The 21114-nt window shown below is 41.6% G+C and overlaps 1 protein-coding gene and 1 long non-coding RNA gene across 3 annotated transcripts in view; one reads left to right on the top strand and one right to left on the bottom strand.

The window, feature by feature from the left end:
* Positions 1 to 21114, bottom strand: part of LAMA4 (laminin subunit alpha 4) — a 150765-nt gene that overhangs the window by 90860 nt on the left and 38791 nt on the right. Inside the window, exons 3-4 of the mRNA XM_084776780.1 lie at positions 12147 to 12271; positions 5753 to 5833 (exon numbers count right to left, since the gene is read on the bottom strand). Of these exons, the coding sequence (XP_084632906.1) occupies positions 5753 to 5833; positions 12147 to 12271 (206 nt within the window). The remainder of the gene's footprint in view (positions 1 to 5752; positions 5834 to 12146; positions 12272 to 21114) is intronic.
* LOC311594777 overlaps positions 9484 to 21114 on the top strand; it is an 81824-nt gene continuing 70193 nt past the window's right edge. For both annotated transcript variants that reach the window (XR_014778210.1, XR_014778211.1), the window contains exons 1-2: positions 9484 to 9568; positions 11755 to 11828. This is a non-coding gene — a long non-coding RNA (uncharacterized lncRNA). The remainder of the gene's footprint in view (positions 9569 to 11754; positions 11829 to 21114) is intronic.

A 21114-nucleotide genomic window follows, 5' to 3' on the forward strand; every position in this document is an offset into this window, starting at 1 on the left:
CTTCTGTTTTGGCTCCTTCATTGATCACTGACAGCTGGAAGAAAGGCCACTCACATCTGGCTTCTGAGGACCAGAGGCTACTTTATTTTTCCAGGATGACACAGGAGGCCACAGTTCAAGGCCAAGACCTTGCAATCCTGATGTTCTTTTCTTTGCTGTACCCTCACCACACTGCTGCTGTTATAAATGAATGAATAAATTCATCCAACAGAGGGGCAATTCATGTCCGTTTTATGTCAGGGATGGGGGAGACAGGAAGAGGAAAAACGCGGCTCCTGTTCTTTCAGAACAGGAAATGAATTAAACATAATATAATGCACTCTACAAGTCTATGAAAAGGATGAGGATGAATGTAAGGTCTACACACTCCACAAAGAAACACCCTGAGAGGAAATGCCCAATGAGTTTTGTTATTCATATTTCCTCATGTCTTTGTGCCTCAGATTTCTAGGGGCCTTTGGTCTCCCAGCCAGCATAAATTATTCATCTATGTGGCATGTGACTGGATTGAATTTCTACCCTTTGCTGCAGTTCACCAAACTGAAAATATTAGACTTGTAGGTTCATTGAAATTGGGCTCAGATCTACTTTGCGGTGCAGCTGGGGAATCTTGAGGGCTGGGGGGAAAGGTCTCGCTTGGCTCATGGAGGCCAGATGCCAGTTTCTTCATTTTCTCCATTGATTCCATTCCATTTCCTCAGCGTAGGCTGTCGTGGGCCTTCCATAAAAGGAAAACCAACGGGGATCAGGAGATGGCTAAGTTGGCCAAGGGCTTGCAGTGCAAATACGAGACCTGGGTTTCACTTTCAGGATGCACATAAATTAAAGCTGGCATGGTGGCACATGTGTGAGGTCCCCGCATCGGGGAGATGGAGACGAGCCAGTTCGTGGAGCTCACTGGCTAGTTAGTGTAGCTGAATTAACAAAATCCAACTTCAGGGAGAGTCAGCCTCAAAGATTAAGGTAGAGAATGATTGAAGAAGACACCTAACTTTGATCTCTGGCCTCCACATGCACACACATACACATGCTGTATACCGACACACAGACACAGACACATGTACACAGAGACACAGACACACACATACACACACACAGACACACACACACAGACACATACACAGACACACACACACACACAGACACATACACAGACACACACACAGACACATACACACACACAGACACATACACACACACAGACACATACACAGACACACACACAGACACACACACAGACACATACACAGACACACACACAGACACATACACAGACACACAGACACACACACACACAGACACATACACAGACACACACACACAGACACATACACAGACACACACACACACAGACACATACACACACACACACACAGACACATACACAGACACACACACACACAGACACATACACACACACAGACACACACACACACACATACACAGACACAGACACATACACAGACACACACACAGACAGACAGACAGACAGACAGACACACACACACACACACACACACACACACACACACACACACACACACTGACCACACAGCGGAAGACAACATTTTGTATCCTGTAACTTGGAGTCTCAATCACAATGGAAACCTCTGAATGTCAAGACTATCCTTTGGTGGTAGGTTTAGAGACAACTCTAAATTTACAATCTAAACTTTGGGGCCCTACGGACTTTACAGAGCAAGCATACACACCTTTCCTCATCTACTGTCCCCTTTAAAATCCTATATTTATAGATAAGGAAGCCAGCATGGATAAATTGATGGTCCATTCAATGCTGGTTTAACCATCTTGCATTTAGCAAGACACTTTTTTCTTTTCTTTTTCAGACAGGGTCTTGTGTAGCCTGCGTTGACCTTGAATTTGCTGTCTAGCCAAGAATGACCTTGACCTCTTGGTTCTATTGGTTTTACTTCTCAGATGCTAGGATTACAGGCATGTGTTGCCGTGCCTAGACTTTAAAAAGAAAAAGGCAGTTTTGATCTATAGCTATTTGTTCTCTCTCCTTTCTCTTCAACTCCTCCAAGGGTCCAACAGATGTTACTGAAAGGTTTTATTTATTTATTTATTTATTTATTTTTTTAGGAAGCTAAACATTTGCTTGGTTGGCACAGACAGTTTCCTGGGAGGGTCATACTGTAGTCATCTTTGGGGGGGTAGGTAAGAAGGTATTTCAATAGAGAAAAAGCATGTGAGAGAGTAGGTATCATTTAAGCATGCTTCATGTGTTTATCAAAGGCTGAGGAATAAGGCTAGGAAAATATAAGAGCCTGTTCAAGATTAGAAGTCACAAGGCTGTAGGCAAGGCAGAGAGGAGAATCCAGAAGAACCCTATGAGTATGATAGAGCTGATAGCTTGTTCAAAAGCCTTGATGCCTCTCAGAGGCCAAATTCCTACATCATCAGGGCACAGTAGCTGCTAGTGCTTTACTGCTCTTGTCTATCTCTAAGGCCATCATCATCAGACTCTTCACCATCATCACTACTGTCATCGCCATCTCTGGTGACACTGTGCACTCTCTGCCTGAGTCTCTTTGCTGCAGTCATTCTCCTGCCTCACGTGTTAGAATATTAAGATCACTTTGGGCTTGGTTTGTTTTCCCCCATTCTCCTCTGGTTCTATAGCAGCAGCACCTACATGGTGAATCTTCCTATGGTCTTAGTATGTTTCTTATCCTGCCACAAAATTGTGAGGATGGACGTATATGATGAAAGGCAACCTGGATCACCGACACAGAAGCCTTGAGGTGATAAAAGGTTGAGCTCTGAAAAACAGCATCGAACACAAGGACTCTGGGTTTTCAAGTTGGTTTTATCGCTAACCACCCTCATGAGCTTAGCTTAAGTCTCCTTACAGCTCTGTCAGGTTCCCCATCTTTCAAGTGTACCTCTTGTGCACTGAAGGGCGTCACACTGGATAGGAATGAGGAAAGCAAATCTTCCCCAAAAGGCTTGTGACTTTTCTAATCATATACAGCAGCAGCCAACTTTCATTTGCAGCAATTGAGCCAGAAAGCAGCAAGCTGAGTTAGCTAACTCTGGCTTATCCCTTCCCACGGTATTATTCCTTTCTTTATTTTTTTTTTAAAGATTTATTTATTTATTATTATGTATACAGTGCTCGGTCTGCATGTACACCTGCACACCAGAAGAGGGCATCAGATCACATTATAGATGGTTGTGTGCCACCATGTGGTTGCTGGGAATTGAACTCAGGACCTCTGGAAGAGCAATCAGTGCTCTTAACCGCTGAGCCATCTCTCCAGCCCTTGTTCCTTTCTTTAAAGAAGCATTAGACTACTGCTGAATCTCTAACCCCCACCTTCCACTTCTGAAACATGTGGTCTCTCTTTTCTTAAAATAGACCTTAGATTTTATTTATTTTATTTTAATTAATTTTTAGCATGCAAAGTAATGGGTTTGGGATGGCATTCTCTCTTCTCTCTTTCGCTCTCACACACAAATGGACACATACATAACTATACTTTAAAAAAGAATCTGGCCCTCCAGTGTCTTCTCCCATTTGCCTTCTCCCTCTCTTCCCCCAAATGGTCCTGCCTTCTGTTTTCATGTGACATACATAACACTATTTTTTCTTACACACCTGCCTGATACTCTTTATTTCCCTCTTCATAATTCCCTTTCTGCTTTCATGTCACACACACTTGCATGCACGAATGCACACTTAAGTCTGTGTTGTGAGAAAAACATACAAAAGCCTGTCTTTTAAAATCTGGCTTATTTTGCCAAAAAAAAAAAAAATACATCTATCCTGTTTCATCCATTCCCCGCCACTACAAATGTCACAGTTTAATTCTACTTAAGAGCTGAATAAAAATTCCATTGCATACGTGTCCATGTTGTTACTGAACTATCCACTGACAGAGCTCTTGGTTACTGTGAACAGGGCAGCAGCAGTAAACACGGCTGTGCAAGCCTCTCTGTGGTGCAGTGATTTAGAATCCCTCTGCAGTATAATATTCCCCTGGAGTACTTTCTACAGAATATATTTCCAGGGGAGGGGGGCAGTCTAAACATCATATCAAACCCAGGCTTCCTGGGTAATGGCAGATCCCATGAGCCTCTGGTGTGTGTAGGGTAATTTTTTTTTATCTGTAGTCACGTGTCTGTAGTGGGCATGCTGCCTTGTGTCAGGGTGGGAACCCTTGTCTGCCCCCCCCACCCCCCCGCCGACTGTCTTCTGTATACCAGCCTGGCACTTGATCAGCAGGGCCGTTAACTCCTCCTGGCAGACCCTGGCGATCCATTAGCAATGTCCTAATTGCTAAGTTCTCTCCGTATGCTCTGTCCTAATCAGACTTCACAGAACTTAACCTCAGACACAGGAGACAAAACCTCCATCGTGGCCTGATAAACAACCGTTTCAGACCTCCGAAGGAGCCCAAGAACGAGTAAACTGTGTGCCTCCTATTCCTGTGTCTCCAAATAAGGAGACACATAATGATTGTGTCACAAATATGAATTACTCATCCCATCTGTTCTCCTTTGCCAATCCTTCTATAGGAGGAAAATCAAGTGGGCCGTCAGCTTGTGGTTTTCCCCCTATAACATTAACGAAAAGAGAAACTTCCATTCCCCAGGCCCGAGAATCACCTACATCCTGCACTTTTAAAACTCAGTACAACAAAGCAGAGATCTTTTTTCCTTTACCACAAGCCGTGGCTGCTTTTGAATTTCAGAGCTGCGCTCTGAGAGATGGCAGGGTGATTTCTTGGGAGACAGATGACTTGCAATTAAGGGCTTATTTCTTAAGCCACAGGCTGAGTTTGTGACTCCCACTGAGGGGCTGGCCTGCGCATGCTGTCCACGAGGTGAAAAGCCTCTGGCTATATTGCTAGAGTGAATGTTTGGCCGGTACCTCTGGTCCTCCCCTCCCTGCCTTTATGGAATTACAACATCACAGGGTTGCCTAAGCCCGATGGCAAGGCCAGGGTGTGGAGTCTTTGTGATAAAGACCTGTCTGTGAGATTCTTTTAGGTAAAGGCATTTCGTCTTAGAGGACTGTGCAGGGCTGGCAGGTGGAATGCATGGCAGATATCTTAGTAGGAAATCATTCAGTGGGAAGCCTCCCAAGCTTAGCTCCCAAGGACTTTCCTGAGCAAACCACAGGGCAACTAAAAGGAACATTTTGTGTAAGAGCTGGACAAGGAATCAGAACACTCAAACCTGTGGATTTTGTTTTGTAAGAGGAGGAAGGAGATGATGAGTGAATTAAATAATCGGTTAGTGCTTTTCTCATTCTATGAGCGATGGAGGATTCAAAATAGAGGAGTCGCTTTCTATTTATCCAGGAAGGCTTACTCTTTATGGGAGACACATTATTCTACTGGTTTGTAAAGTTGGAGCGAGCAGAGGCTGTTACTAAGATCACCTAGAGAATCTTCCCAATACACCCAGATTTAATTTCTTCTTTCCTGCCAAAGTACTGCAAGATATGACCTGGTCTGGACCCCGAGGTGCCAAACTATTATAGCTGTACTGGGATGTGGGGTTTGAGGACAACACCCCCCCCCCTTGGGGTTCTAAAATGTTTTCTCCACCCCAACTTGTGCATCAATCTGAAAACCTGTTGAAAGGAAACATGTGTATAAGTGCTTGCATGTGCGCATGCGCGTGCGCGCACCGCCCCCCCCCCTCCCCAACTGAAGGCTTCCCCTGGAGGCTTCCCCTGGCCCCACGGGGAAAAAAACAAATAAAGATTTTTAAAATGTACCTTTCACAGTTAGGCCCAGCATAGTTTTCTTTACAAATACACCGAACAGCTCCATTTTTCCTGTAGCAGGATTCTGCAAAGCTAGAATTGTGACAAATGTTAGAAGTCATCCCATTATCACTGATTTATAATAGGGCTGTCTTAACTTTGGATTACGTCATTTCTACCCAGTTGTTCTCCAACGAAGGGGGTATGACTAAATTCTTACCTTTCAAGAGAGACTGGACCTGCAAGCTCAGACTGAAAGAAAACCTTACTCCACGTGGGGCCATCTTCCAGGTATACCATTATGCATCTTTATATAGAGGTAGTTTACTAGTTTTGCTTGAACCAGTAGAGGAGGTTTCTAGTATAGCAGATTGTATATACGTATATAAACATATATTGAATTGAATACATAATTGAATATATTCAGATACGTTTATAATATTTACCTTTCAAGTGCAAATCTAAAATAGATGCTCAAAAGCCATAAATAAAAAAATTCACTGGTAACTTTAGAATTGTATAAATTCTCTCATAATTTTACCACTTTCTGCATATACATTAAATTTTTTTTTTTTTTGCACACTGTGTCTGTACTCAATCTTTGTTTTTAAAAATCAGGAGCCAGTCCCAGCTGATATAATCCACAGAGCCTTAACCTTTTTCTCTGTGTACCTTAGGTATTGGAACTAAGGGTGAAGGTCTCAAAGTGGATCAAAGAGCCAAAAGCAAGTCCTCAAGAAAGAAATAGGGCCCACAATAAAAACTCTATACTCTATGTAAATTTATATATCATCTATCTCCCTTAGGAATTCCTCTTTTCGTTTTCCTTCTCCCTTCTCCTCTTTCTTCTTTTTTTAAGTTAATAAAAATCAGGATATAAAACAAACAAACAAACAAACAAAAAATTGGCCCAGCAGAATAAATAGCTATCCTAAATTACCGAGGCAGAAGAAATGGAGGGTTTCGGCTCCGCTTCAAGTATGGAAAAATTTCACAGTGACACACAAGTCATGTGAAGTGTGGCTGTAACTTTAGCGTGTGGCCTTTACACTAGTTTTGGCTTCTGTACTGTGCAATCAGTAGCGTGTGACCTCTGCTCTCACCTTCCTGCGTGTGTCAGCAATTTCAGCTTAATGATGGTTGAGGAGAAGCCAATGGGTATGCCTGCTTTGTTCAGAGGTGGCTACACAATTGGTATGAAAACAGGGTGTGGTCCTCACTGAAAGGCAGTACCCACGGTTTATTTTCTCAGTCGTTTGGTAAAAAAAAAAAAAAAAAAAAATCCCAATGACATTACATTTCCCTTGGCATTCCACCCTTTGTTTTGTCTGTTCTTATTCCTTAGCTGACCTAAAGAAAGCTTGCCCTGTGCATCCAGAAAAATGACTAAACACTCCTGCGTCTTTCTTTGAAGGTGGTCCATCCGGCCTGCCTTACAGCTCAGAGAGGAAACATCTGCCTGGGGTGCTGGAGTCCTTGCGTTGGGTTGATGTCCTACTGTTTCAAACAGATCTCATTCTCCTTAACTGGAGTGATTAGCATAGCTGCTTGTGGACATAGAGGGTGTCCGCTAAGCCCTAGAATAAACAAGTGGACTCTATGCAAATGGCCCTTGGGAACAACGGTGCAGGCTCTCAGGCGCTGTACCAGCCATGGATGCTCAGTTTTGTTTCCACTAACATTGACTGTTGATGCTTTACAAACAGGGCCATCTCTATTATTGGATGCGAAAATTAAAACCCAATGCCTTTCCGACTGCCCTCTAACTCTTGCGGTGCCCTCTGCAAGTGGGAAGATGGATTTGCTCTGGGAAAACCTTAAGGTTTAAGGAGAAATTAAAAAAAAATTGTTTGCCTAGATATCTCAAGCATTATCTCCTGGCTTAAGAAGAATATTTACTTTTACTTTAGTTGTGTGGCTGCGTGTGCCTGTGAGCCTACCTGACGGGGCCTGGGGAGGCCTGGAGCTGGACTTACAGGCAGCTGTGGGTTTCTGGGTGTTGGCAACAGAATCCTAGTCCTCTGCAAGAGCAGCAAGCACCAATAAGCACCAAGGCACCTCTCTTCCTCCTCTTCCTCTGTTTTCTGATGTGCTGTTGTTAACTGGAAACCCAAGTCCTAGGTTGTCGACTGGACCCACATATAAGGCAGATTCCTAAGTAGGTGCTTGTCTGAGAACTTATCTGATGCTACTTATTTCAGACCAATACTTATCTTTTCTTAAAATAGAAAATAGCAATATGAATAGTTTCTAAAAGCTGATAATAATAGTGGAGCATTTGACTCTTTGTAATAATAATTAATGCTTGAGATGGTTTGTGAACCAAATAAAAAAATAAAACCAGATCAAAGATTAAGCCTTGTGGGGATGCAGTCAAATCCTAGTGCCCTGACCACAAACTAACCCATGCCCGCCCCTCGGAAGCCAGTTTTCCTCAATAGAGACATTGCCACTACAGAGAGAAAAACCTTCGGCTTCTCAGAGAAGGCCTCTCACTTATTCTCCCCACCCCAACGAAATGTTGTTTACTCACAAGTAGCATAGTTGTGCATCTGTTTTCATTTTCTGCAGGTTTTATTCTATCAGGTGCACACCACAGAGGAACATCCTAAGTCTTTGTCTCTGGGAATATGCTTCTGACTTGGGAATGCATTCTCAGGTGCCTCAGCTGCCGCTCTGGAAATGCCCTTTCACCCAGAGCGTGGATCTTGATGGTTTCGGAAACTGCTTCTGAGCTGAGGGCAGGAGACTTCATACCTAGTTGGTCAATTTCTGCTGCTTTGATGGAAGGGGCTAACAGCTGAAGTGGTACTTCTTGCTCAACTAAAACACTGGACAACCTATCTCAAAAGAGAAAGGATCACTTGTCGTAGGAGCATAAAAACTGCTGTACTGTTTGGCCTAGTAAAACGTGGCGCTCAGCTGTTGCATAGATACACTGATGGCAAGAAATACCAGTTTTAAATTGGCGCGTGGTAAGTGCTTCGGAGGTATTGTGCCTGATTTTATGTAACAAAGGTCCTCAGCCTGTAGAGGATAATATTTGAAAGGTCTACTATCTTAAGACATTAGTGTTAGAAAATTGAGATGAGGAGGGCTTGCTGTGTAAATGGGCCAAAAGTGCCAAAACACGAAGATGCAATTAGGAGGAATCTTTTCAGATTGCTCTCTTAATTCATGTTACTGCCTAAAGAAATTGTCTAAGCTCAGAGCTTCTAAGGCCTTTTCTAAGCAGATAATGGTACATGGCATCTTCGCATGGGTGAGTGAGTGATGAGTGTCATTAGGAACTTAGAGGTAAATACACTGGAGTGTGGTAACCGTCTCCTCAGATGTGGTGAGCACGAACGCTTGAGAGCAGAATTTTAATGAGCATTTAAAGACCCAACGAGGCTAAAAGCTCATAAATCAAGACATTTTTGAGTGAAAAGAACACAACGTTTAATGTTTGTGCTGTTCGTTCTCCCTCTCAGGGCTGTTTGGTTCGTATTGCACACATTACTAATCCTGTCAGCCATGAAAAGTCAGAAAGTGTTGGTGGTTGGTCTCATGTATTTGGATGCTAATTACTGCTTGCTGTCTCTGTGCCTCAAATTGTATCTTGCCTTAGAGCTTATTCTTGTTTTGACCAATAAAAAGCCATTACACCTGGGCAGGGCAAATGGGATAGGTGTGGTTAAGGTTCCCGGGTGTGGAGAGACAGAGAGGATCTTGGGAAGGAGAGAGTGAAGAGTCAGAGGAAGGAGGCAGGTGCTATGGGTGAGGAGCAGGAAGAAGCACAAGGCCCGTGTGGATGGAGGGTTCGGCCCAGATGACAACAATTAGCAAGTATTTGGGATTTGTGGATTGGAAATAGCTCGATAGAAATTAATAGAAGCACATGGTGTGGGATTGGGGTAGGGTATGGGATGCCTGCCCCAATATGGGAAGTAGTTTAGGGGATTAATGTCTGCCCTGCCCCAGGTTAACTAAGGCTATTTTAAAATATAACAGGTGTCTGTGTCTTCATTGATTGCTAAGTGGGTTGGAAAACACCACCATAATAATATTTTAGGGCTAATAGTAAACTTTATTAGTGCCTCCTGCTAAAATAACCACAACAGCTAAGAAACGTCTGAAGCAGTTTAATCGTTTCTGAAAGATGCACCTACAGAAGTTCTCACTTTGGCGGCTGTAAGACTGGAACACAGTTGATTCCTCAAGTGATTAAAGAAGACAAATAGGGGGAAATCTGGTTGCCATCTTTCTTTTTCACTTTGTGTGTGCAGGGAGCAGATATTTGGACTCTTTTTGGTGTCTGCATATATATGCTTGCCTGTGTACTTCTCTCTGTGTGTTTAGCTGAGAGTTTGCTGTGAAATGTGTTCAGTGATTGTTCTAGATTTTTCTCCACCTTATGTACGGTCTCTCACTTGGACCCAGAACTCAGAGATTCAGCTAGTCAACCTAGCTATTGCTCCAGTATTCTTCTGAGCTCTGGGGCTAAAGGGAAGTGGCCATACCTGCCCAGCATTTACACTGGTGCTTTGAATCCAAACCCTGGTCCTTCCAAATGTATGGCAAGTACCTTATCAACAAAGCCATCTTCTCAGCCCAGGACTCGGGCTCTCTAAAGTAATGTGTTAAATTTATTCTTTACAACTACTATCAATTATGTAAATATTGCCCATAAATACAACAGTGCCTGGCACAGAGTAAATAAAACACAAATTTTAGAAAAGTTACTACGCTCTATGTTTAGCAAAGTCATGTCTACTTTAGCTTTTCCTGTGTTTAAGGCATCTGCTCACATGGTACTATGCCAGTCTCACAGCCCTATTGTGGGTCTTCACATCCTTACTTTAATTTCCTTACCCCCTCCCCCAAATCTGAGTCCAGAGCAGAGATGGAACCAAAATTTGAACCCAGTCTAAGAGAAAGCCTAAATCTCACAGAGAGCAGTGCCTAAAGACAAGGTAACTAGTCTGAGCCCACACGGGTCCTACATGGCAAAACAAATATGAAGGTAGCTTGGTGACTCTGTTTACTTATGGTATATTTAAAACACATTTAATCACTGACCTCCCAGTTTTAGCAAAGAGGTTCTATAGGCCTTGAGTTTGTCAAGTGAAAAGACATCTTTATCTTGGCTTATAAACAGCCTCTTCCCCATGTCTGAGTATGCTAATGAGGAGATGTAATGACCCTTTAATGGATTCAGTGTGGCAGTGGTCACTAGAGAAAACATCCAGGTGGCTATAGGGCTAGAACTTTCAACATCCCTCTACCTCCAACTTCTAACCAATGGCCAATGACCCATCATACCTCTGAAAGGAAACCTGGATGAGAAGTCTGGAGCAGGGCTTGGGGGAGCTTCCAGGTTCCTCATGGATGGAGACACTGAGAAGAGGGGTTCTGAAACATCTTCTGTTCCCCTATATTTTCCCTCCTAAATTGTACATGTCTCTTATACATTACTTATTTACATATATTTTTATAGGTTACTTCATTCAGCTTTTCCTGAATTGTATCAGTTAAATAAATCGATAGTCAGAAGTATAATGCTGCTTTGAGTTTTGTGAAAAATTGTAGCTAATAGTTAAACATAAGGATTCTTGGGGGAACCTCAGATTTGTAGTCAAATGGTCAGAAGTCTGAGTGGCTTGGGAGTTCATTTTTTTTTCTTTGAGGGAGCTGGCATCCGGAATGGGGCCAGTCAGATGGTGCTACAACTAGGTGCTGTCATTCAGAACTGAATTGATTGTAGGACACTCAGTTGGTGCTAAAGAATTGAGGAGCTGGTTGCTATGTGGAAAACCAAACCCACTATACTATTTTAATTCTACATTTTTAGTTTTTAGTGCTATGGATGAAACCCAGGGCTTCATCCGTGTCAGGTAAGGGCTAGACCACCATGCTATGTCTTAAGCCCTTGCATACCACCATTTTCTTTTACTGGATATTTTCCTTACTATGTGCTTAAACATTGCATTATTTCCACTTATGCCCAATGGATATGTGTTTATTTTCTCCAGGTCCACACTCTAGTCACAACATAGCCAGAAGTTACCAATTGGCAGTCACAAGCGGACATGCTTTTGAAAACACAGTAAGTTTATTGGTATTTCTAATGGCCTTGGAAGGTTGAGGGAAAGCTAGGAAAGAACGAGATTAGCTTTGCCTGTGACACTGAGGTGCTTTCATTAACTTTATGATCTACGCTAATATTTTTGGAAGCAACTGTATCTATAAGTGCGTAAGCTCCCCTCCACCACTAAAGTGTATGTAGCCCAGAGCACTTTCTTACACTTTTCTCAATGTGAAGCATTCAACTTTGCCCATGCACAAACCCCAGGACTTTGCATAGAGCTAAAAGACTAATTGTGAGACTAGTCATTAGGAGAGACCGTCTTCCTTTAGGACTTACTTGGCCAGGTGGGGCAAGGGACAGGGGCACGGCTGGCAGACCCGGGGTGCGCCTCTGACGGTGTCTCCAATATAGCCATCCAGACATTTTTCACAGTGCTCCCCGGTTGTGTTGCGCTGGCAGTGCTATGGGACAGAAGACAGGAATGTTGAGAGGAGTGAAGAGATTTCACAGGTGGCAAATGTCAACACTGGGCTTACTGTGCACAAAGCAGGCACATCAGCTGGCCCAGGTATGTGGTGTGTGGCAAGATAAAGGATCCGTGTTAGCGCTAGTCAGAGCTGGAAGTGTACATGAAGCCGTGGGTGCAGGCATCCTGCACTTCCATGTGCGCACTGGCAACTGGGGACTCTATTTGGAGTCTGCGTGGAGGGGACTCATCAGTCCCCAGTCTTGATTCAGAAAGATAATGAGAATTAGCGCACTCCAGGTGTTCTGGATGACTAAGCTCACTGACTTGGAATGAAAACAAATAACATTCCCATAGTGCTTAACTATGACAGTGGGAACAATAAGGATTTATGGGCACGGAAGAGTAAATATGTCAGGCTGTGGCATACATACAGTAGAAGAAAGACAGAAGACCTTTTGCTAATGGCTTACTATCTTGCCTAACGACACATAAGAAATATGGTTGATATGTACAATTTTCCATTTGTGGTAAGGGTGGCAAATAGAAAGAATGGCATATGTTACGCTGTTCTTCCTGCCTTGACTGTTTCTTATTGAAGACCCACAGCAGGCTTCATAGCAGTCCTGCTTGTGTCCCACTACCCACATGGAGCTACGTGTCCACAGCCTTAGCCCCTCTTCTCTAGCACACTAGATTGCTTAGCACCCTATTGCAATCAGCATGTGTGAAGTAGGTCCTCAGGACAACACAGTAGTCCAATGTGAGGAGTTCTATGTGGGCAACAAGCTATCCCGACTGGGATCCTCCTTAAGCCTTTGGTCCACTGTTAGGTATGGCTCTGGCGTATACTTATGAAGCAGAAAAGAAAAGAAACTAGAACAGGGCTTAGACTGTGTGATCGATAAGAATTCTTCAAAATAAAGTCTAATACGCAGGTAAGAGTGTGCTGAGCTATTTCCATCCATAGTCTTTAAAACTGTGACATGTGCTCCCTCCGGAAATATTTAAGGAGATTAATGGCGGGAAGAGGGAAAACATGAGATGATGAATTGGAAAATAATAGCACTGAGCATCCACAATGAAACTGAACTTGGGGACAGGGTCCTTCCCAGGAAAGCCAATGGAGCCATATCCAACTACCGCACATCTGAGCCACAAGACATCTTTCAGGATGCTTGTATACTAGAGGCACAGATGAGCCAGGTCTGTGCAAAAGAAAACATTCTAAGGTCCTAGGCATAAGATCTTAGATGTCTAAGATCTCTAGTGGATGAAGTGACTGTTCAGGCACCAAGGTGAGCGAATTCTCAGTTCTGTCCCTTTGTCACCTGATGGATGCTTTGGATGCCCCTTCAAGGCTTGAGTTCTATTCGTAGTAACCATGGGTGGCAATATTGAAGGACAAAGCTATGCAATCTCTCTCAGTGTCCAACATATCAGAGCATAAGGGTTGGCTTTTCTCACCTTCCTCTTTTAAACAATTTATTAGGAATTCCCCTAGAGGGCAGTTTTGGTATCAGTTTTGGGGGACTGGTAGAGACAGTGCCAGAGGCATCGAGAAAGGACCCTAACACCTCATTTTCCAACTAGTTGACTGGAAACAGTGCCTTGCCTTTCCCAGTTCTCCATCCTCTTCTCTGTGCTATAAAGCTTTAGGCTAGATGGCCGTCAGGGTTCTTCTTGCTTGGAAAGCCTTTAACCCTGAAATCACAAAATGCTCCTTCACCTTCCACACAGCAAACAAACCCAACAACAATAAAGGTTATTGGGGGCAGGGAGGTTGGGGCGTTGGGGGGGCGTGGGGGAGAGCCACAGCTTAGGAAGCAAAGATCTACATAAAATCTTGGTCTCTTCATTAATTTGTAAGAGTATACAGGGTTTGTGAAATTGATGGAGATCATGAAGTTTGAGAATGGGCTATGTCCATCAGCACTCCTTAAATTTCAGTGTGCACATGTGTCTGTTAATACACCCACAAAGTGCAGATTCTGATGCAGGACATCTGGGCTGCAACCTGAGAGTCTATATATCCATCAAGCTCCTGTGTAATTGCTAGTGCTGCTGGCTTGAGCTTCACTCAGAGTATTAACTACTAATTGGGTCCGAGCTGGAGTCTCCAGCAAAGGGCAGTTTATCTTAACTGCAACAAAGGAGTGCCTTAAGTAGCCCATCAATCAGAAAATTAAGGGGAAGAGTTTGTTCACTGAAGCCATCACCTTATCATTTCAGTATCTAATGTATTCGTTCAGTGAACAAGCCTTTTTCTTCCTGCATATCTTGTAGACAGGATAAGCTTTGGACCAACGATTTTGTGGGTGTGTTGGTGTTCTTCCTCCACTAGGAATTTCATCTAGTTGGAAGGCGTTCTTTTTCAGGCTCCATAGCCTCTGCTACTAGGAGTCTTAGCTATAGTTTCCCTCAAATCGGCTCAGAGGCTTATTCTGATTCAGGTCTCCAGCTTGTCACAGAGATGCCCCCACCCAGTTTCTCTTTTCTCTACCGGCCCTTCTGTCCTTCTGCCCTGTTCTCCTCAGGACTGATCTCCACCCTTGTTTCTCTCTGCGCCCCCTCTCCTACCTTGTTCCCTCTCTCTCTTCAACTACTACCTCTGTCTGTTCTATTTTCTTCACTCTATTCTGAGTGAGATTTAAGCATACTCTCTTGGGTCCTCCTTGTTACTCACCTCCTTTGGGTCGGTGCATTGTAGTGTGTTTATCCTGTACTAAATGGCTAAAATCTGCTTATAAATGAGAACATACCATGTGTGTCTTTCTGGGCCTGGGTTACTTCACTCAGGATGATTGTTTCTAGTTCCATCCATTTGCCTGCAATTTTCATGGTTTTCTTGTTTTTAATGGCTAAGTAGTACTCCATTGTGTAAATGTACCACAGTTTCTTTATCCATTCTTTGCTTGAGGGACATCTAGGTTGTTTCCAGATTCTGGCTATTATGAATAAAGCTGATATGAACATAGTTGAGCAAATGTTTTTGTTGTATGGTGGAGCATCTTTTGGGTATATGCCAAGGAGTGGTATAGCTGGGTCTTGAGGTAGAGCCATTCCCAGTTTTCTAAGAAAGCACTAGATGGATTTTCAAAGTGATTGTCCAAGTTTGTACTCCCATCAGCAATGGAGGAGTGTTCCTCTCTCTCCACATCCTTGCCAGCACGTGCTGTCACTTGAGTTTTGATCTTAGCTGTTCTGACAGGTGTAAGATGGAATTTCAAAGTCATTTTGATTTGTATTTTCCTGATGACTATGTTGAGTATTTCTTTAAGTGCTTCTTGGCCATTTGAAATTCCTCTGTTGAAAATTCTCTTTTTAGCTCTGTGCTCCATTTTTAAATTGGATTATTTTATTTGTTGGTGTTTGATTTCTAGAGTTCTTTATATAATTTGAATATTAGCCCTTTATTGAATGTAGGATTGGTGAAGATATTTCCCCCATCTCTAGACTGCCTTTTCATTCTATTGACAGTGTCCTTTGCCTTACAGAATCTTTTCTGTTTCAAGAGGTACCATTTATTAATTGTTGATCTTAGAGCATGTGCTGTTGGTGTTCTGCTTAGAAAATTGTCTCTTGTGCCAATGAGTTCAAGGCTCTTTCCCACTTTCTCTTCTAATAGGTTTAGTATATCTGGTTTTTGTTGAAGTCCTTGATCCACTTGACTTGATTTTTGTGCAGGGTGATAAATATGGATCTATTTGCATTTTCCTACACCATTTGTTGAAGATGCTTTCATTTTTCTATTGTATGATTTTGGATCCTTTGCCAAAAATCAAGTGTCTGTAGGTGTGCGGGTTTATGTCTGGATCTTTGATTCAATTCCATTGGTCAACTAGTTTATTTCTATGCCAGTACCATGCAGCTTTTATTACGATTGTTCTGTAGAACAGCTTGAAGTCAAGGATGGGGATACCTCCAGAAGTTCTATTAATGTATAGGATTGTTTTAGCTATTCTGTTTTGTTTCTTTTCTCTATATGAAGTTTAAAATTGTTCTTTCAAGGATTGTAAACAATTGTTATGGTATTTTAATGAGGATTGCATTGAATCTGAAGACTGCTTCTGGTAAGATGGCCATTTAAAGTATGTTAATCCTACCAATCCATGAGCATGGGAGATCTTTCCATCTTTGGACATCTTCAATTTCTTTCTTCAGAGACTTGAAGTTCTTGTCATATAGGTCTTTGATTTGCTTGGTTAGAGTTAGACCAGGATACTTTATGTTATTTGTGACTATTATGAAAGGTGTTGTTTCCTTAATTTTTTTTCTCAGCCCATTCATCGTTTGTATACAGGAGGGCTGCTGAGTTTTTAAAAATTAATCTTCTATCCAGCCACTTTGCTGAAGATGTTTGTCAGCTGTAGGAGTTCTCTAGTGGGGCTCATTTATGTACACTATCATATCACCTCTGAATAGTGATGCTTTGACTTGTTCTTCTTTAGTTGTCTTATTGCTCTGGCTAGAACTTCTAGTATTATATTGAAGAGATATGGAGAAAGTGGGCAGCCTTATCATGTTCCTGATTTTAGTGGGATTTATTTGAGTTTCTCTTCATTTAATTTGATGTTGTGTATCGGATTGCTGTTTATAGCCTTTATTATGTTTAGGTATGGGCCTTGTATCCCTGATCTCTCTAAGACTTTTTAAAAAAATATTTATTTATTTATTGTTATGTATATAGCGTTCTGCCTGCATGTACACCTGCAGGCCAGAAGAGAGCATCAGATCACATTATAGATGGTTGTGAGCCCCCTTTCGGTTGCTGGGAATTGAACTCAGGCCCTCTGGAGGAGCAGTTGGTGCCCTTAACCTCTGAGCCATCTCTTCAGCCCCTCTGTAAGACTTTTATCATGAAGGGTGGTTGGACTTTGTCAAAGGCTTTTTCCTGCGTCTATGAGATGGCTTTTTCCTTTTAGTTTGTATATAGGGTGGATTACATTGATGTATTGATGATGAACCATCCCTGCATCCCCTGGGATGAAGTCTACTTGATCATGGTAAATGATGTACTTATTTGATTTGTTTGCAAGTATTTTTATTGAATATTTTTGCATCAACATTCATGAGTGAAAGTGGTCTGAAATTCTCTTTCTTTGTTGAATCTTTGTGTGATTTAGGTATCAGGGTGACTGCTGCCTTGTAGAATGAGTTTGGCAATGTTCCTTTTGTTTCTATTTTGTGGAATAGTTTGAGGAGTATTGGTATTAGCTCTCCTTTGAAAGTCTGGTCGAATCCTGTGATAAAACCTGCTGGCTCTGGGCTTTTTTTGGTTGGGAGACTTTTGATGACTGCTTCAACTTCCTTAGGGGTTTTTGCACTGTTTAAACTGTTTGCCTGGTCTTGATTTAACTTTGGTAGTGAGGTCTATCAAGAAAACCATGCATTTCCTTTAAATTTCTCAATTTTGTGGAATACACGTTTTTGAAGTAAGACCTAATGATTCTTTGGATTTCCTCAGTGTCTATTGTTATGTCCCCCTTTTCAGTACTGATTTTGTTAATTTAGATAATTGGATAGTGTCTCTCTGTCTTTTAGTTAATTTGGCTAAGGGTTTGTCTATCTTGTTGATTTTCTCAAAGAACCAGCTCTTGGTTTTATTGATTCTTTGTATTGTTCTCTTTGTTTCTATTTTATTAATTTGATTTGATTATTTCCTTCTATGTACTCCTCTTGGGTATATTTCCCTCTTTTTTTTAAATAAAGCTTTCAGGTGAGCTTTTAAGTTGTTACTATGGGATATCTCTACTTTCTTTATTAAGGCTCTTAATGCTATGAACTTTCCTCTTAGCACTGCTTTCATAGTGTCCCATAAGTTTAGGTATGTTGTGCTTTTGTTTTCATTGAATGTTAGAATGTCTTTGATTTCTTTTTTTCTTTCTTCCCTGACCAAGGGGTTATTGAGTAGGGGATTATTCAGTTTCCATGAATGTGTATGCTTTTTGCTATTTCTGTTGTTGTTGAGGTCTAGCTTTTATCCATGGTGATCTGATCAAGAACAATGGGTTAATTCAATTTTCTTGTATCAGTTGAAGTTTGCTTTCTTACTGACTATATGGTTGACTTTGGAGAAGGTTCTATGCAGTGCTAAGAAGAAAATATATTCTTTTGTGCTTAGGTGAAAAGTTCTGTAGACATCTATTAGGTCTGTTTGATTCATGACCTCTATTAGTTTCATCATTTTTCCATTTAGTTTCTGTCCTGATGATCTGTCCATTGGTGAGAGTGGGGTATTGCAGTCTCCCACTATTAATGTGGGGAGTTGGTGTGTGATTTATTCTTTAATATTTCTTTTATAATTGTGTGTACCCTTGTATTTGGGGCATAGATGTTCAGGATTGAGATGACTTCTTGGTGTATTTTTCCTTTGATGATAATGAAGTGTCCTTCTCCATCTCTTTTGATTAGTTTTGGTTTAGAGTCTATTTTATTAGATATTAGGATAGCTACTCCAGCTTGCTTCTTGGGTCTGTCTGCTTGGAAAACTTTTTTCTAGTTCCTTACTCTGAGGTAATGTTTATCTTTGTTGCTGAATTGTGTTTCTTGTATGCAGCAGAATGTTGGATCCTGCTTACACCTCCATTCTGTTAGCCTGTGACTTTTTATTGGAGAGTTTAAGCCATTGATTTTGATAGATATTAGTAACCAATGATTGTTAGTTCCTTTTATTGTTGTGTTTGTGGTGATAGTGTGCTTGTCATCTTTTGGCTTTGCTGTTGTGAAGTTATCTATATCTGGTGTTTTCTTGGGTGTAGATTACCTCATTGGAGACAGAGTTTTCCTTCTAGTATCTTCTGTAGGGCTGGGTTGATGCATAGATATTGTTTAACTTTGGTTTTGTTTCAGTATATTTTGTTTTCTTTCTCTATGGTGATTGAAAGCCTTGCTGTGTTTGGTAGTCTGGGATGGCATCTGGAGTATCTTAGGGTCTGCATGACATCTATCTGGGCCCTTCTGGCTTTTATAGTCCCTGTTGAAGAGTCAGGTATGATTTTGATAGGTCTGGCTATATACATTACTTGTCCTTTTTCCCCTTGCTGCTTTCAAATTTCTTCTTTGTTTTGTAGATTTAGTGTCTTGATTATTATGTGATGAGAGGAATTGCTTTTCTGGTCTAGTTTATTTGGTGTTCTGTAAGCCTCTTATATGTTTAAAGGCATCTCTTTCTTTAGGTTGAGGTAATTTTCTTGAAAATATTTTCTGGTCCTTAGAGCCTGGAATCTTCTTTTTCTTCTATTCTTATTATTGTTAGGATTCATCTTTTCATGGTATCCTTTCCTTGATTTCTTGGATGGTTTGTGTCAGTATTTTTTTCAATTTGATATTTTTTGACAGATGTATAGGTTTCTTTAATTGTATCTTCTGTGCCTGAGATTCTCTCCACCTCTTGTATTCTGTTGGCAATGCTTACCTCTGTGGTTCCTGCTCTCTTCTCTAAGTTTTCCATCTCCAGGATTTTATCAGTTTGTGTTTTCTTTATTCATTCTATTTCCATCTTTGGATCTTGAACCATTTTATTCATTTCCTTCACCTGTTTGGTTGTATTTTCCTGTATCTCTTTGATGGCCTCTGTTTGTTTGATTGTATGTTCCTGTATTTCTTTGGGGGATTTATACATTTCCTCATCAAATGCCTATAGCAACTTCATGAGCCATGATTTAAGATCATTTTCCTGTGTTTCAGTTACATTAGAATATCCGGTGTTTTTTTGGGTGGGGTTCTGATGGGGCCATATTGTTCTGATTTTTGTTGATTGTGTTCTTATGCTGGCCTTTAGCCATCTGGTTGTCTGTGCCACTGGCTATCTGCTCCTGGAAACTCCTGGGATTCTTGTGCCTTCTTTGGCCTGTCGGTTTCCTCAAGACAGACAGACAGCATTACAGCAGTGCAAAGTGTGAGTTTCATCTCATGGAGTGGGCCTTAAAGCCAGTCAGATAGCGTTTGATGTCTCCCATAACTTTTATGCCACTTACTGCACCAGTGTATCTTGCAGGCAAGTTGCCACTGAGGGTCTCATGGTTTGTAGCTGGGTGATGCAGAAGATTACTTCTTTCCTTTGATGGTGTGAAAGGTACATCCCAGCATCATAAAAGCTAGTGAGTAGAAGTGAAGCTTCTAGTTGGGTACTAATTCAATTTATCCACATTTGGTGACATAAGTTATCAGTGTCTTCAGCAATAGGAATTTCCCATCAGCTTGTGGAGAGTAACCAACAACTTTAGCAATTTTCTGTGATTTGTGTGTGTGTGTGTGGGTTGTCTTTTTTGGCTAATGAGCTTTTATTTATGTTTAGTTAAATATAAACTGTGTCCTTTAAAAAGCTTTTATTTATAAGAGTATAAATATATTAACTTGAAAAATAGGGTTGTGGGTGATTTTTCCCCTTGAGTTTCAAATACATTTATTATACATAACACATATATAACTATATATTATAGTTATTACTTTTCACACTGAGCACACTTAATGCAAAAAGCATACTTCTCTTTGAATAGAGTATAATGGAGAGTACTTCCATTAATATGAGAGGAAGACTGACAGTTGATGCACGTATGAGGGTTTAGTGGCCTACTGCAATACCAGAATCAGGGAAAGGTCCTGTGATGACCAGTCCTCTCCGAAGCTCATACCTAGATCAAAAACTACAACTGTTCCTGTCCTGACAACGTCATCACAGCTGTGGCTCCATCGTTGCTCTTGATGGACCCTAGCAGAGGAAGTTTTACCCTCCTTCCTTCATTCCACTCATCTTGCCAGTGGCCTAATGACAGCCGAAGGGCCTGGAAATCTCCCTTACAGTTTAACAAACCAGGTGACAAAAAGCCATATTAA

This window comes from Acomys minous (genome assembly GCF_964271855.1).
Source record: "Acomys minous genome assembly, chromosome: 3".
NCBI classification, from domain to species: domain Eukaryota; kingdom Metazoa; phylum Chordata; class Mammalia; order Rodentia; family Muridae; genus Acomys; species Acomys minous.